Source organism: Geotrypetes seraphini, chromosome 8 (assembly GCF_902459505.1).
Source record: "Geotrypetes seraphini chromosome 8, aGeoSer1.1, whole genome shotgun sequence".
NCBI classification, from domain to species: Eukaryota; Metazoa; Chordata; class Amphibia; order Gymnophiona; family Dermophiidae; genus Geotrypetes; species Geotrypetes seraphini.
In genome coordinates, this window is record NC_047091.1 from 179,172,363 (window position 1) to 179,187,124 (window position 14,762).

The 14,762-nt window shown below is 47.2% G+C and overlaps 1 protein-coding gene across 5 annotated transcripts in view; it reads left to right on the forward strand.

Annotated features, from left to right (window-relative positions):
- LOC117365590 (acyl-CoA dehydrogenase family member 11-like) overlaps nt 1-14,762 on the forward strand; it is a 241,193-nt gene that overhangs the window by 74,054 nt on the left and 152,377 nt on the right. For all 5 annotated transcript variants that reach the window (XM_033956127.1, XM_033956129.1, XM_033956125.1 and 2 more), the window contains exon 6: nt 14,168-14,310. In XM_033956127.1, the coding sequence (XP_033812018.1) occupies nt 14,168-14,310 (143 nt within the window). The remainder of the gene's footprint in view (nt 1-14,167; nt 14,311-14,762) is intronic.

Consider the following 14,762-nt stretch of genomic DNA (forward strand, 5'->3'; position numbering starts at 1 on the left):
TTCAAAATAAAACAATTTTTTCTACCTTGTTGTCTGGATGTTTTGTTTTTCCAACATCTTGGTCCCAGTTTCTCTTTCTGCTTTTTGTCTATATTCAACTAATTCTCTTTCCAGTGCCTGCTGTTCTCCATCTTCTTTCAGTCCCTAGCTCTCCCATTTCCCATCTCACTCATTTCCCAGCCTTCTATTTCTTTCTATCTACTCCTCACTCATCTTGTCATCTCCGTTTTGACCTCATCCGCATGGCTCACCACTTTTAGAATCCCCTCCTTCTTTCCACTCGTCAGGCTATAACTCCCTGTCCCTTTCTTTTCCCAGATCTCATCCCTCCTGCCCTCCCATGGGTCTATCTCTCCTCCTCTATCTCCATGGTCCAACATTTTGATCCCTCTCTTTTTCTGTTTTTCTTCTTCCCTCCCCTTTTGATGCTGAACAATGAAATGGAGGGGAAAAAAAGAGAATGCTGCAACTCTCTGCCTTCCATCCACAGGCCTAAAATTTCTCCCTACCTCCCTTCCATCTCCAGATCCAACTTCTCTCCCTTTCTCTTCCCAACAGCCCCCCACCCCATCTCTTCCCATGCCTGCCTGCCTCCATCCCTCTGGTCCACCATTTCTCCCTCTCTCTTCCCAACAGTTCTCCCTTCAAGTATCTCTTTCCCTCTTCCTCCACACCACCCCAGATCCAACTTCTCTCCCTTCAGACCATTGCCCACTATCTCTCTCTCTGTCCTCTGTTTCTGGCCCCATAAACTCTCCTCCCCACGCACAATCTGGCACTTCTTTTAATACCTTCCCCCTCTATACTTTAAAAAAAACAGTCCAGGAGGCTTCCTTGGCCCAGCATGTTCTCCCCGTCCTCTCCAAGCCCATGCATCTCTACCTCACTCTTTTCCCACCACCATGTCCAATAATTCTCTCTCTCTCCCTCCTCTCTCCAGTTCTCTTCTTTCTTCATCTCTCCATGTAAACCATCTCTTTCCCTCTCTGACACCCAATTCTCCCTTACTATTCCCTCCCTCCCTCCATTCTTCAATCCTATGGTTCATGCGCCCTCCCTCCTTCCTTCATCATTTGTCCAAAGTGCTCCCTCCCTCTCGAGTCCCAACATGACCTTCTCCCTCCCTCCCTTCTGTGCTGTGGATGAGCCATTTGGCCTTTATCTGCCATCATGTTTCTATGTTACTAAAGTTCTATGACCTCACAATGCAGGTATAAAGAGCCTCCCTCCGGCAGGTATTTACCTTTTGGTCGGCTCCCATGCTACAATCATTTTTCTGGTGAAAGCTGAGGGCGGTGATGGCTGGCTCCTCACACAATCCGTGGCTGTGCTGGAAGCATTTATTTTATGGCTGTCGGCGATCCGCGCCTATGCTGGAAACATTCCCTCCCTTCTGTGCCACCCTCTGGCGGGAAGTTTTCTGGCTGGCTCCCTTGCTGCAGTCGTTTGCGGGCGTCGTCGGCTCCTCGCATATGATTCAAGGCTGATTCGGAAGCCTTCTCTCTGACATCATGATATCAAGTTCAAGTTTCAAGTTTATTTAGATTTGATAAATCGCTTATCTATAATTTACTAAGCGAGTTACAATAAAATATAAAATAGACATACAATTCAACGTACTGCTTAAAATGGGTTAGATGGACAAACATGAATACATAAGGAAAAAAGGGAGTAAGTTACAAAGTTAATGTTTTATATATTAAAAAAAAAGAAAGAGCCATGAATGGAAGGAACATGAGGAAAGGTAAAAAAAAAAAAGTTATTAAAATTAAAAAAAATATATATATAAATAGTGCTTGCTGCGCTGTATATATGTCAGATGGAACGCTTCTGACTCAGCCGCAGATCACGCATGAGGAGCCGATGACGCCCGCGGACAACTGCAGCAAGGGAGATGGTCAGAAAACTACCCACAGAAGGGAGAATCTGGGCCGCACAAAATCCTTGTTCGGCCGTGGGTTAGACAATCATGGAGTAGGGGTAGGGAAGAGGATTTGCGTGCGGCTTCGATGCGGAGTGCCTGGCTAAAACACACTAAGGAGAACACTGCAGTACTGTCATTCCAGGTTCAAGCATTAATTCTATGAATGGAGCTTCTCTGAAGAGCTCCTGATCACTCATGGCCTCCAGTGCATCCGTACTGCTGTGGTAGAGTGCAGTTGTGTATTTCTTGGCATAGGCCAGCCCCTCTTTGCCATGAACAAGCTTGGTTATTTCTGCTGCAAGGCGTTTCTGAGACCCTAGCTTCTCTGGCTTTTTCTTGTGTATGTCCATGATGTGCACAATCTCTACAAGAGGCAAAAAAGTGAAGGGTTTCAAAAGTCTTTCTACACAGGAGTCCTGTTGTCGGACAAAGAACTGGTAGACATATTGCCTTGTTACCCTCTGGATAAACTCATAGCCTGTCATTATGTTGCCCAGCTGGTCGGAGCCACCAATCTGGATCAGGTAGTCATAGTGCTGGTGCAAGAAGTAGAAGTCATAGGCCTGGAACATCTGATAGACAAATTCAACTAGGCTCATGCCCTCTGGGCTCTGTAGATGAGACTGCACACTATGCCAGCTCAGCAGAGTGCCCATGCGAAAATGGCGACCCATCAATGCACCTGGGTAAGAGAAACCCGCGCAGAACTTACGTACTAAATGGTGAGACCTTGGCCAGGACCACGACAGAACGTGATCTAGGGGGTGATCATTAGTGATGACATGAAGGCTGCCAATCAAGTGGAGAAGGCTTTCTCCAGGGCAAGGCAAATGATGGGTTGTGTCCGTAGAGGTTTTGTCAGCAGGAGACCTGAAGTCATAATGCCACTATACAGATCCATGGTGAGACCTCATTTGGAGTATTGTGTTCAATTCTGGAGACCACACTACCGGAAGGATGTGCTGAGAATCGAGTCGGTTCAGCGAATGGCCACCAGGATGGTCTTGGGGCTCAAGGATCTCACATATGAAGAAAGGCTGAATAAATTGCAGCTGTACTCACTTGAGGAACGAAGAGAGAGGGGAGACATGATTGAAACGTTTAAGTACGTCACGGGCCATATCGAGTCAGAAGATGGTATTTTCTGTCTCATAGGACCCTCGACCACCAGAGGGCATCCGCTGAAAATCAGGGGAGGGAAGTTTCATAGCGACTCCAGAAAGTACTTCTTCACCGAAAGAGTGGTGGATCATTGGAACGAACTCCCACTGCAGGTGATTGAGGCCAGTAGCATGTCGGATTTTAAGAGAAAATGGGATATTCACGTGGGATCTCTTAAGAGAGTAAAGTCAGGGGGGAGGGTAGTTGGAATGGGCAGACTTGGTGGGCTATGGCCCTTTTCTACCGTCATTTTCTATGTTTCTATCAAGGCCAGAAACTCCATGGCTCTACCTTCCTTATACCAGGCAGAGTTCAGGATACTCAAGCTACCTCACACCTTTTCCCTCTGCCCTCCAACCCAGCCAGCAATAGTTCCCCTTAACAGTATCCACAATATCCTGTTTGTCTGTGTCTAGATTGTAAACTCTTTGAGAAGGGAGTGTCTTTGTGACTCTGTACAGAGCTGCATATGTCTGGGAGCGCTATAGACATAGTTAACTATGTCTGTAGCGCTACCAGACATACGCAGCGCTGTACAGAGTCACAAAGACAGTCCCTTCTCAAAGAGCTTACAATCTAGACATAGACAAACAGAGCACTTTTTCAACGTAATTACATTTAGATTAGATCCTTTTTTTTTAAACTGCAGCTGAAGTTCAGATTCGCAGTGCAGCTTTGTACATGGCACGCTGCTCCTGCGCTCTTTGCGATCCCCTGACTCGACCTTCTCAGACTTTCTTAGGCTGCTACCTGGCCGACGGTCTCCGACCCCCGCTGCGCCCTCCCTGCATTGAGCTGCACTCTACCGCAGTGGCTCTGGAGCCCGGTGGCTCACTGGCCCGGTGCGGCTCATGGCCACCAAGAGGTCGGACTCCCGGCTGGAGACGGAGATCGAGCACTGCCGCTCCGAGTGCCAGTGGGAGCGGATCACTGAGCTCGTCAAGCAGCTTTCAGCCAAGCTCATCGCTAACGGTACAAAGCAGGCCTAGGCCTAGTCAAGTGGCGAAGCCTCAGACTTTCTTGCCAGGCAGACCCGAGAAGGGAGTGTTAATGGAAGCGCCCATTCACTTCTGAATATTTATGAGGGGGGGTGAAGTAATTACAAGTAGAGTAAATCTGCAGGGGAGTTTGGGTCAGGGAAGAGACGTCAGCAGAACATAACATAAAGAATAGCCTTCCTATAGGGTTATGGCCACTACATGTCCGGATTTCCCCGTTGGCACACACATTGCAAACTCACGCAGTCCGCACATGTTCTGCACCAGTTGCTCAAGTGAAAGTGGCTCAAGTACGCCTATCTGTCCGCTGGGGTCTCCGATGCGTGTGGTGGCCTGCGCGCTGAAACTACAGGAACGCCAGTTAGCTGGCAAGTGGCCCACGTGTAAGGAGTCAGCTGTGGGATCAAAACCACAGTACACCGTCTGTGCGCCGCTCTACAGTAGAAAAAAAAGTCAGGCTGAAGCAGGAGTCAAATGTTGAACTTCCGGCTCTTCAGGCTGTGCCTGGGGAATCCCCAAGCCGGTGAGAGGGTGTTTAAAAATAAATATTTGAGTAGCAGGATTTACGACTGAGATGACAGCCGGGCGGTCATCTAAATTAGCCGGGCAGAGCGCCTGGCTAAAAGGCTCTATGGAGAACACTGCAATGGACAAACCCAGAATTGATGGCCTAGAGTAGCCTGTGGTTGATTGCATTTAAGGCAAGTATCAGTCTGGCTAAGTTTAGCATGGTGAAGATAAACAGGTGATCGATGGAGTCGGAGTAGAAACTTGTAGTTCATTTACATACTCTCACTTTTATGGTATAGGATACACATATACTCTAAAGCATGCCATTTTTGAAACTCCAAACCAATCCATGCTTACTATTCTCAATTCATCTAATCATTCTCCTTCGGAATTATCTCATTCAAAGTTATCCTTCCATTTCATTTCATTTATATTTTTTCTTTTCTTTCTTCATCTACACCTAATTCAATTTCATCAATTTTATCAACAATTGAAAGGCTTAAAGTGCGTAGTAAAAAGTGCTCATGTGCTGTAAATACTATAAAAATTTCAGCTCATTATTTCTTCAACTAGAGTAAACCAGTTCATATAAAGTTCATTTTTAAATGTTCAATTCATTTCAATTTATAGCGTTCAATTCATCTCAACTAGTACTTCATATGCTCTTTCGAGTACTTAGCTCAAATTGCTCATTGCAAAACCAGCGCCGTTGCCTGTGACCTTTATCCGACAAGGCCTTTGTTTCACGGGACAGACTTATATCACCCACTGCATCAAGGAAGTGACTTGAGCAATGCTGAAACGAGAGCTAGGAGTTAAAAATTCAAAAAGATAAACTGTATAAAGGCACTGTTCCATACACAAACTTTACAACTTTACCTTGTTCTAATCTCCATAATCACATTGGCCCCGAGCAAACAGGCAAGCACGGCATCACGCCTTTTATTTATACTGACGGCTTGACAGGATGTCAGTATGTGCTTTAAACTCGTTAATTTTTAAAGTGGCAGGGTTGAAGTATCCAATCACACCGGATATCTGGCAGCTACCTTCAAACTTCATAGACAGTGCCACCAATTGCCCAAAGATATATTTCAATGTTAAATAAATAAGTGTTGCCACTCCAGGTTTTTATTAAGCCCATCAGGATGAACTGAATTTAATTTAAAAATCCATCGTTGTTCTCTCTGAGCCAAAGTTTTTTTTTAAATCACCTCCCCTTCTGTATTACATCAATAACCAACGCTTTAAGAGAGATAAAGTCAAGCTTATGTTCCTGACAGTGTTTAACCAAAGGTGCTGTCATATTACCCCTTGTGATATTGCTCTTATGTTAATTTAATCTGATGTTAAATGCTCTCGATGTTTGCCCTACATAAATAAGATTGCACAGACATCTAAGGATGTAGATAACCCCCAGAGTCTTACAATTAGAAGAGTGATTCAATATATATTATTTCTTATCCTTTGGATTGATAAACACCTTCGTACAATCCATGATTTTGCACATCTGGCAGGAACCACAACTTAAGTGTCCTAATTCTGTGTCTACATTATTAATTACTTCATAGGGAGATATAGGTGGACACAGAATTTCTTTAAGGTTTTTTGATCTGCGATAAGCAATACGCAGGTCAAGATCCTTAAATCTCCCTGTAATGTTTAACATCTGCCAGTGCTTCCTTAAAATTCTATTATTGTATAGAGCTCTCTTAAAAGCTGTATTGACCACCTTATTAGGGTATCCTCTCTTTATAAATCTCTCCTTCATGACCCTGGATTGATCTATAAATTCTGTAACAGAGGAGCATATTCTTCTCAAACGGAGAAACATGGAATAGGGAAGACTTCTTTTTAAACTTAAAGGGTGGAAACTGGAGAAGTGGAGTACTGAATTCTTGTCTGTTTCTTTCCGGAAAACCTTCTTCATGCCACATCACTGTCACATCAAGAAATGATATCATGGTCTTATTGTATGTATGGGTAAATTTAACTTCTGATGACATGCATTTATATACGTGAAGAAGCTACTAAGTTCCTCTTATGTATCTTCCCATACAAAGAAGATATCATCAATGTATCTATACCACATTGACATTTTAGAAAAATATCTGGATGTATAAGCCCATTGGTTTTCAAAAGCAATCATATATAAATTTGCCACTGAAGGTGCCATGGTGATACCAATGGCTATCCCGACCTTCTGACGAAACATGTTGTCTTCAAACAGAAAGAAGCTTTCAGTCATGATAATTTCTGCCAGTTCCAAAATAAATTCAGTGGGAACTAAGTGTGGCCTTTAACGCATTTCCAAATTATATTGTAACACCTGTAATGCTTCAGTTTGAGGAATAATTGTATATAAAGAACATACGTCCATTGTGACCAGAAGACAATCTTTTTTTTGGAGTTATTTCTGATAGCTTCCTTAGAAAGTGTGTGGTATCCTAAATGTATGAGCTACTCATTTTCACAAAAGGCACATAAGTAGAAGAGGCTTCCAACAATGACCCCTTACTTGAAACAATGGGCCGTCCAGGAGGTTTAACCAGTGACTTATGTACCTTCGGAAGAAGATATAGAACTGGTATCTTAGGGTATAAAACATTTAGATATTTAAATTCTTTTTTAGTCAAGTACTCAGAATCCAGAGCTTTTTTTCGTAATTTGATTAATTCTTACTTGAAGATCCGGGGTGGGATCCACAGATATTTTCTCATATTCACTCCCCTCAAGTTGTCTATATGCTTCCGAAAGATACATGGTTTTGTTCAATAATACAATGCCTCCACCTTTGTCCGCCTTCCTAATCACTAAAGAGTTATCATTCTGTAATGTGATTAGAGCCTTCCTTTCATAATCTGAAATGTTTGTATCTCTTCTAGAAAATCTTTTTCTTTTTTATTCAATTCCATTATTACTAGCTTATGAAACGAATCTAACAGAGAATAAGTAGGACCAGGAGGTACCCATGTTGACTTAGGATATACAGTTGAACGATCGTCACATGCATTATCCTGTGAAAAAAAATCTTGATACGCAATTTACAGATAAAACTTGCGGAATATAAATGATGATTAACATTTTCTCTGCGTACAGTGTGCTTTGTGTTTTTTAAAATTTTATTGTTGGTAGATTATTTTGACTTGGCCATGAAGGTAAGGGGGAGGGAGGGGAGCTGCTGAAAGACATCTAGTAATCCTTGCAAGTTTGACTGTGCAGGAAATTTATTTTTGTAAAATCATTTATCCCAGGACAAGCAGGCAGCATATTCTTTACGCATGGGTGACGTCACCGACGGAGCCCTCGGTACGGACCTTTTTAACTAGAAAGTTCTAGTTGGCCGCACCGCGCGTGCGCGAGTGCCTTCCCGCCCGACGGAGGAGTGCGTGGTCCCCAGTTTCTTCGTTTCCGCGGAGCGAAGAAGACGCGTGTTTTTTCAACGGCCGTTGAACTAACCTTTTTGCCTTCCCGCTCGCGAAATTTTTCCCATTTTATTTTCATTTTACCTTCGGGTTACCTTTTTCTTTTAATTTGTAAAAAAAAAAAATAAAAAAAAATCTTTAATTTCTTTCCTTTTTTCGTCTTTGCCCCGGCGGGGCCTGTTGCCATTATACAGGCCTCGGGGTTTGATTTTGCGGAGGCTGTCTTCCCATTCATGCCCCCGCAGCCCAGTTTTAAGAAGTGCCAGCGGTGTGCACGCCCGATCTCCCTCACTGACCCACACAATTGGTGTTTGCAGTGTTTGGGTCCGGAGCATCGGGCGGACTCCTGCACCCGCTGTGCCACTCTTAAAAAGCGAACACTCAAGAATCGCCAAATTCAACAAAACATTTTGTTCGGCACCGGGTCGACGATGGACTCCTCGGCATCGACAGCGGTACCATCAAAATCGACACCGCCTACTTCGACACCGCCCGACCCGACATCGGCGCCGCTGGCGCCAGGTAAGCCGGCTAAGAAGCCTTCCTCTTCCCTCGAGCGCCCGCCAGCCACAGTGGCGGCACCAACTTTGCCGGCTTCACGCCGACCCCGAAAACGCTCCGCCCCGATTTCGGTGAGTGCCTCGTCATCGGCCTCCTCATCGCCGGGGCGTGGAGCGGCACCTAAGGAACCGAAATAAAAGAAAGCGGTTCCGGTGCCACCCCTGGATGACCGCATTGCGGCCATCCTCCAAACTCAACTCCAGGAACAGCTGCAGCATCAACTCCAGCACCTGTTGCCTACTATCCTGGCACCGCTCCTTTCGGTACCAGACCGGCCCAAGCCCCGTACCGAGCAACCGGTATCCACCCCATCGGTACCAATCAATACCTCCATGCCGATTCTTTCGGCTGAGCAACTTCACGCCCATCCTGTGGTTCACTCCCATACCACTACGGATCCGCCTTGGGACCGGGCGGGGCACCATTCTTCCCGGGACCGGGACCGACGCCGGTCTTCCTCTCCCGGTACCGTTTCGGTGCGCTCTGGAAAATCTTTATCTAAGACCCACCATACCGAGCCTTCCACCCCGGTGTCTCGGCATGCGCACCCGGAGGTCCGGGACCCGGACTTATGGGAAGAGTCCCCCCCCGGTACCGAGGAGGATCTCTCCTCATCCGATGAGGACCCCTCAGCACCCGATACCACCTCCAAACCTGAGCAATCCTCCTTCTCAAAGTTCCTCAGGGAGATGTCAGCAGCTTTATCTCTCCCTCTGGAGTCAGACTCCAAAAAATCCCAAGCCTTTCTGGAAGCTCTGGATTTTGAACAACCACCTAAGGAGTTTCTCAAATTGCCCGTACACGACATCCTACGGGAGACTTTTTACAAAAATTGGGAGAATCCTCTTACAGTACCTGGGGCCCCCCGCAAGTTGGATAACCTCTACCGAGTTATCCCAATTCCGGGGTTCGATAAGTCCCAATTGCCCCATGAGTCTCTTCTAGTTGAATCCACCTTGAAGAAAACTCAGGGCTCCAGTGTCTATGCCTCCACCCCTCCTGGCAGAGAGGGCAAAACCATGGACAAGTTTGGCAAGAGGCTCTATCAGAATGCCATGCTGGCCAACAGGGCGAACAATTATTCCTTCCATTTTTCATTTTACATGAAACACTTGGTTCAACAGCTGTCCGCCCTCCAAAAGTATCTTCCGGAGAGGAAGATCCCACTCTTCCAACAACATATCTCTGGTCTCCTTCAGCTGAGAAAATTTATGGTCCGCTCTATCTACGATTCCTTCGAGCTGACCTCCCGTGCCTCTGCCATGGCTGTCGCCATGCGCCGCCTGGCCTGGCTGAGAGTATCAGATTTGGACATTAACCACCAAGATCATCTGGCCAACGTCCCCTGTCTCGGGGATGAACTTTTTGGAGAGTCCCTGGATTCCACCACCCAGAAACTCTCGGCACATGAAACCAGGTGGGACACCCTGATTAAACCGAAGAAAAAGGCTCCACCTGCCCGACCTTACAGACCTCACTCTTCCTATCAGCGCAGGTTCTCAGCCAGGCCACTCAATCCGCCTTCCCAACAACCTCGGTGGCCCCGTCAGCAACAACACCATGCCCAGGCTCGTTCTCAGTCCAATCAACCCAACAAGCCTCTTCAACCTGCAAAGCCTTCTCAGCCCTTTTGACTCTTCTCTCCAGGGCATAGCCAGTCTTCCACCTTCATTGCCTCTTCCACAACCAATCGGAGGCCGTCTCCACATATTCTTCAGCCATTGGGAGGCCATCACATCGGACCAGTGGGTCCTCAACATCATCCGCCACGGCTACTCTCTCAACTTCCAGACTCTTCCACCGGACAACCCTCCCGTAGAGTCTGCTTCTCACTCCTCCCAAACCCCCCTCCTCCTGAGGGAGGTCCAATCCCTCCTTCTTCTCAATGCCATCGAAGAAGTGCCTCCGGAACAAAGGGGTCAGGGTTTCTACTCCCGCTACTTCCTGGTTCCCAAGAAGACGGGAGACCTTCGTCCCATTCTCGATCTCAGGGACCTCAACAAGTATCTCGTCAAGGAGAAATTCAGAATGCTCTCCCTTGCCACGCTTTACCCTCTTCTCTCTCAACACGACTGGCTATGTTCCCTGGACCTCAAGGAGGCCTACACTCACATCCCAATCAATCCGCATTCACGTCACTACCTGCGGTTCCAGGTGCAACACCGCCGCTATCAGTACAAAGTGCTACCCTTTGGCCTCGCTTCATCGCCCAGGGTATTCACCAAGTGCCTTATTGTGGTGGCGGCCTTCCTCAGGTCTCACAACCTCCAAGTGTTTCCCTACTTGGACGATTGGTTGGTGAAAGCACCTACGTCTCCACTTGTGCTACAAGCCACTCAACACACCATCTCCCTCCTCCATCTCCTGGGGTTCGAGATCAACTACCCCAAGTCGCATCTGCTTCCCACCCAGCGACTTCAATTCATTGGAGCAGTTCTCGACACCACGCTAATGAGGGCATTTCTCCCCTCCGACCGTCAACGGACGCTGCTCCACCTCTGTCGTCGGGTGCTCCTCCATCACTCCATCCCGGCTTGTCAGATGATGGTCCTCCTGGGCCACATGGCCTCGACAGTCCATGTGCTTCCTCTGGCACGGCTCCACCTCAGGACACCTTAGTGGACTCTTGCCGACCAATGGTCACAGACCACGGATCTTCTTTCTCAACCCATCTCTGTGACATCGTCTCTTCAGCAATCTCTGCAATGGTGGTTGAACTCCTCAAATCTTTCCAGGGGTCTTCTTTTTCATCTGCCCCCTCACTCCATGACCATCACCACGGATGCCTCCCCCTATGCATGGGGAGCTCACCTGGGAGATCTGCGCACCCAGGGACTCTGGACCCCGCAGGAGCGTCTACATCACATCAATTTCCTGGAACTCAGAGCCATATTCTATGCTCTCAAGGCCTTCCAGCATCTTCTCTACCCTCAGGTTTTTCTCCTGTGCACAGACAACCAAGTCGCCATGTACTACATAAACAAGCAGGGCGGCACCAGATCGCGCCTCCTTTGTCAGGAGGCTCTCAGCATCTGGACTTGGGCCACGACCCGCAATCTCTTCCTCAAGGCTGTCTATATCCAGGGCGAACAAAACTCCCTGGCCGACAATCTCAGCCGCATCCTTCAACCTCACGAGTGGACTCTGGACCCTCCAACACTCCGCTCCATCTTTGCTCGCTGGGGCACTCCGCAGGTGGACCTCTTTGCAGCACCTCACAACCATCAGCTGCCCCAGTTCTGTTCCAGACTCTTCTCTCCTCATCGTCTGGCCCCAGATGCATTCCTGCTCGACTGGAGAGATCGGTTCCTTTATGCCTTTCCTCCACTTCCTCTGATGTTGCGGACCTTATCCAAACTCCGCAGGGACAGGGCCACCATGATTCTCATCGCTCCTCGGTGGCCTCGCCAACACTGGTTCTCCCTCCTGCTCCAGCTCAGCTCCAGGGAGCCCATTCCTCTTCCTGTGTTTCCTACTCTGCTTACGCAGCAGCATCAGTCTCTACTACATCCCAATCTGTCTTCGCTCCACCTGACAGCTTGGTTTCTCTCGGGCTGACCTCTCCAGAGAATCTGTCTCAGCCTGTCCGTCTCATTTTGGACGCCTCCAGGAAACCGGCCACCCTCCAATGTTACCACCAGAAGTGGCCCAGGTTCTCCTCTTGGTGTCTACGGCGTCATCACGATCCCACCTCTTTAGCGGTGGAAACTGTACTGGAATATTTGCTCTCTCTGTCCAATGCTGGCCTCAAATCTACCTCCATCAGAGTCCACCTCAGTGCCATCACTGCGTTTCATGAGCCTATCCTCGGAAAACCTCTCACGGCCCATCCACTGGTTTCCCGGTTCATGAGAGGCCTCTTCAATGTCAAACCACCTCTGAAGCCTCCTCCTGTCGTCTGGGACCTGAATGTGGTTTTATCAGCCCTCATGAAACCCCCTTTTGAGCCTCTTGCCACAACTTCGCTCAAACTTCTCACTTGGAAGGTGCTTTTCCTCATTGCCATCACCTCTGCCAGGAGGGTTAGTGAGCTGCATGCACTGGTCGCCGATCCACCGTTCACTGTTTTTCACCATGACAAGGTGGTTCTGCGTACCCATCCTAAATTCCTTCCCAAGGTGGTCTCGGCTTTTCACCTCAACCAGTCCATTGTGTTGCCTGTCTTTTTCCCTAAACCCCATTCTCATCCTGGGGAACAGGCGTTGCACACGCTGGATTGTAAGCGTGCCCTTGCATACTACCTTGACCGTACCAGGGCTCACCGCTCATCTCCTCAGCTCTTGTTGTCCTTCGACCCTAACCGTCTAGGTCGTCCTGTCTCCAAACAGACGCTTTCCAATTGGCTTGCTGCCTGCATTGCGTTCTGTTATGCTCGGGCCGGTCTCTCACTGGAAGGTGCTGTCACGGCCCACAGGGTCAGAGCTATGGCTGCTTCTGTGGCTTTCCTCCATTCCACGCCCATCGAGGAAATCTGCAAGGCGGCCACTTGGTCCTCAGTTCACACGTTCACTACTCACTACTGTCTGGATGCATTCTCCAGACGGGATGGACACTTCGGCCAATCTGTGTTACAAAATTTATTTTCCTAATGGCCAACCATCCCTCCTCCCTCTCTGTTAGCTTGGAGGTCACCCATGCGTAAAGAATATGCTGCCTGCTTGTCCTGGGATAAAGCACAGTTACTTACCGTAACAGGTGTTATCCAGGGACAGCAGGCAGATATTCTTACGTCCCACCCTCCTCCCCGGGTTGGCTTCTTAGCTGGCTTATCCTAACTGGGGACCACGCACTCCTCCGTCGGGCGGGAAGGCACTCGCGCACGCGCGGTGCGACCAATTAGAACTTTCTAGTTAAAAAGGTCCGTACCGAGGGCTCCGTCGGTGACATCACCCATGCGTAAAGAATATCTGCCTGCTGTCCCTGGATAACACCTGTTACGGTAAGTAACTGTGCTGTTTTGTTAAGTGATTGGCATTATTTAGACTTTAATTTCTATGAATGAATAGAATGAAAATGAAATAAAATTGCTTGCTTGTTTTTATATGCGTGCGCTGAAGGGAAGTGGAGAGAGAGTGGGCTGAGGATGCTGAAGAGAAATGGGGAAGAGAGTGAGGAGAAGATGCTGATTTATAAATTGACAATTATACAGAATATCGTTTCTTTTTATACTTTAATATAGTAAGTTCAGTATAAAACTATTCGAGGCTTGTGTGGATGGGATCAGATGGTTTGCGGGGACTGGGACCGAACTTGCGGAGACAAATTTTTTCCGTGTGACATTCTCTAAGCTCTGCCACGAATCGATTTCGACTACGTGTGGGCGAGCGGGGTGTCAGTCGGGTTGACGTAGCCATCGTAGCACAAGCAGGCACGTGGTATGACTCTCATAAGAAATCTTAATCGTTGTACTGCTGAGTTTTGGCTCTTTTGACTAATGAGTTTGCCTACCACTGGGTTGGATAAGGCATTTAAACCTCCATTGCCTCAGATAATCTTAGATTGTAAGCTCTCTGGGAACAGGGAAATGCCATGTGCAACTGAATTTGAACTAATATTTTAAAAGGCCTGAAATAAATGTTTGCTTTCAGCCGCCGGTACAGAGACCATTGCCAGAGAACAGCCTGATGGCACATATCGGCTCTATGGATTTAAATGGTTTACATCAGCTACAGACTCGGACATGACGTTGACATTGGGAAGGGCAATGGATACTAAGGGAAACACAAAGCAGGTCAGTAGCCACACAGCTGTATTCATTCTGCTTGGCATCTTTTATTGTCTTCCTCCTTTCTACCCCAAGCATTCCCAAATATTTATTCCCCAAGGTCACAAACAGGCTTGTAGGATATATTAATCATATTTGTATCTAGAGATAGTCTACTCACATTTCTTGAGTTGAAAATTAGCTGTTTTTGAGTTGTATAATCTATAGCTGAAACAAAAATGACAAAAAAATGTATTAAAGTGTCTATTTTACGAAGTTAAAAGGATTGCTTTTAGAACCATGGTCTGGACTGCTTCTCCTCCATATATTTTGTAAGATGTGTACCATTTGTGGAAAATGAATGATCCTGTGAAACACCATTCTCTAATTTAGGAATATAGGAATATTGGTCAGGCGAAGGTATTTATTATCACAAAATTGTGTATGTCCTAACTAAACTCACACAGATTGCCCTAATC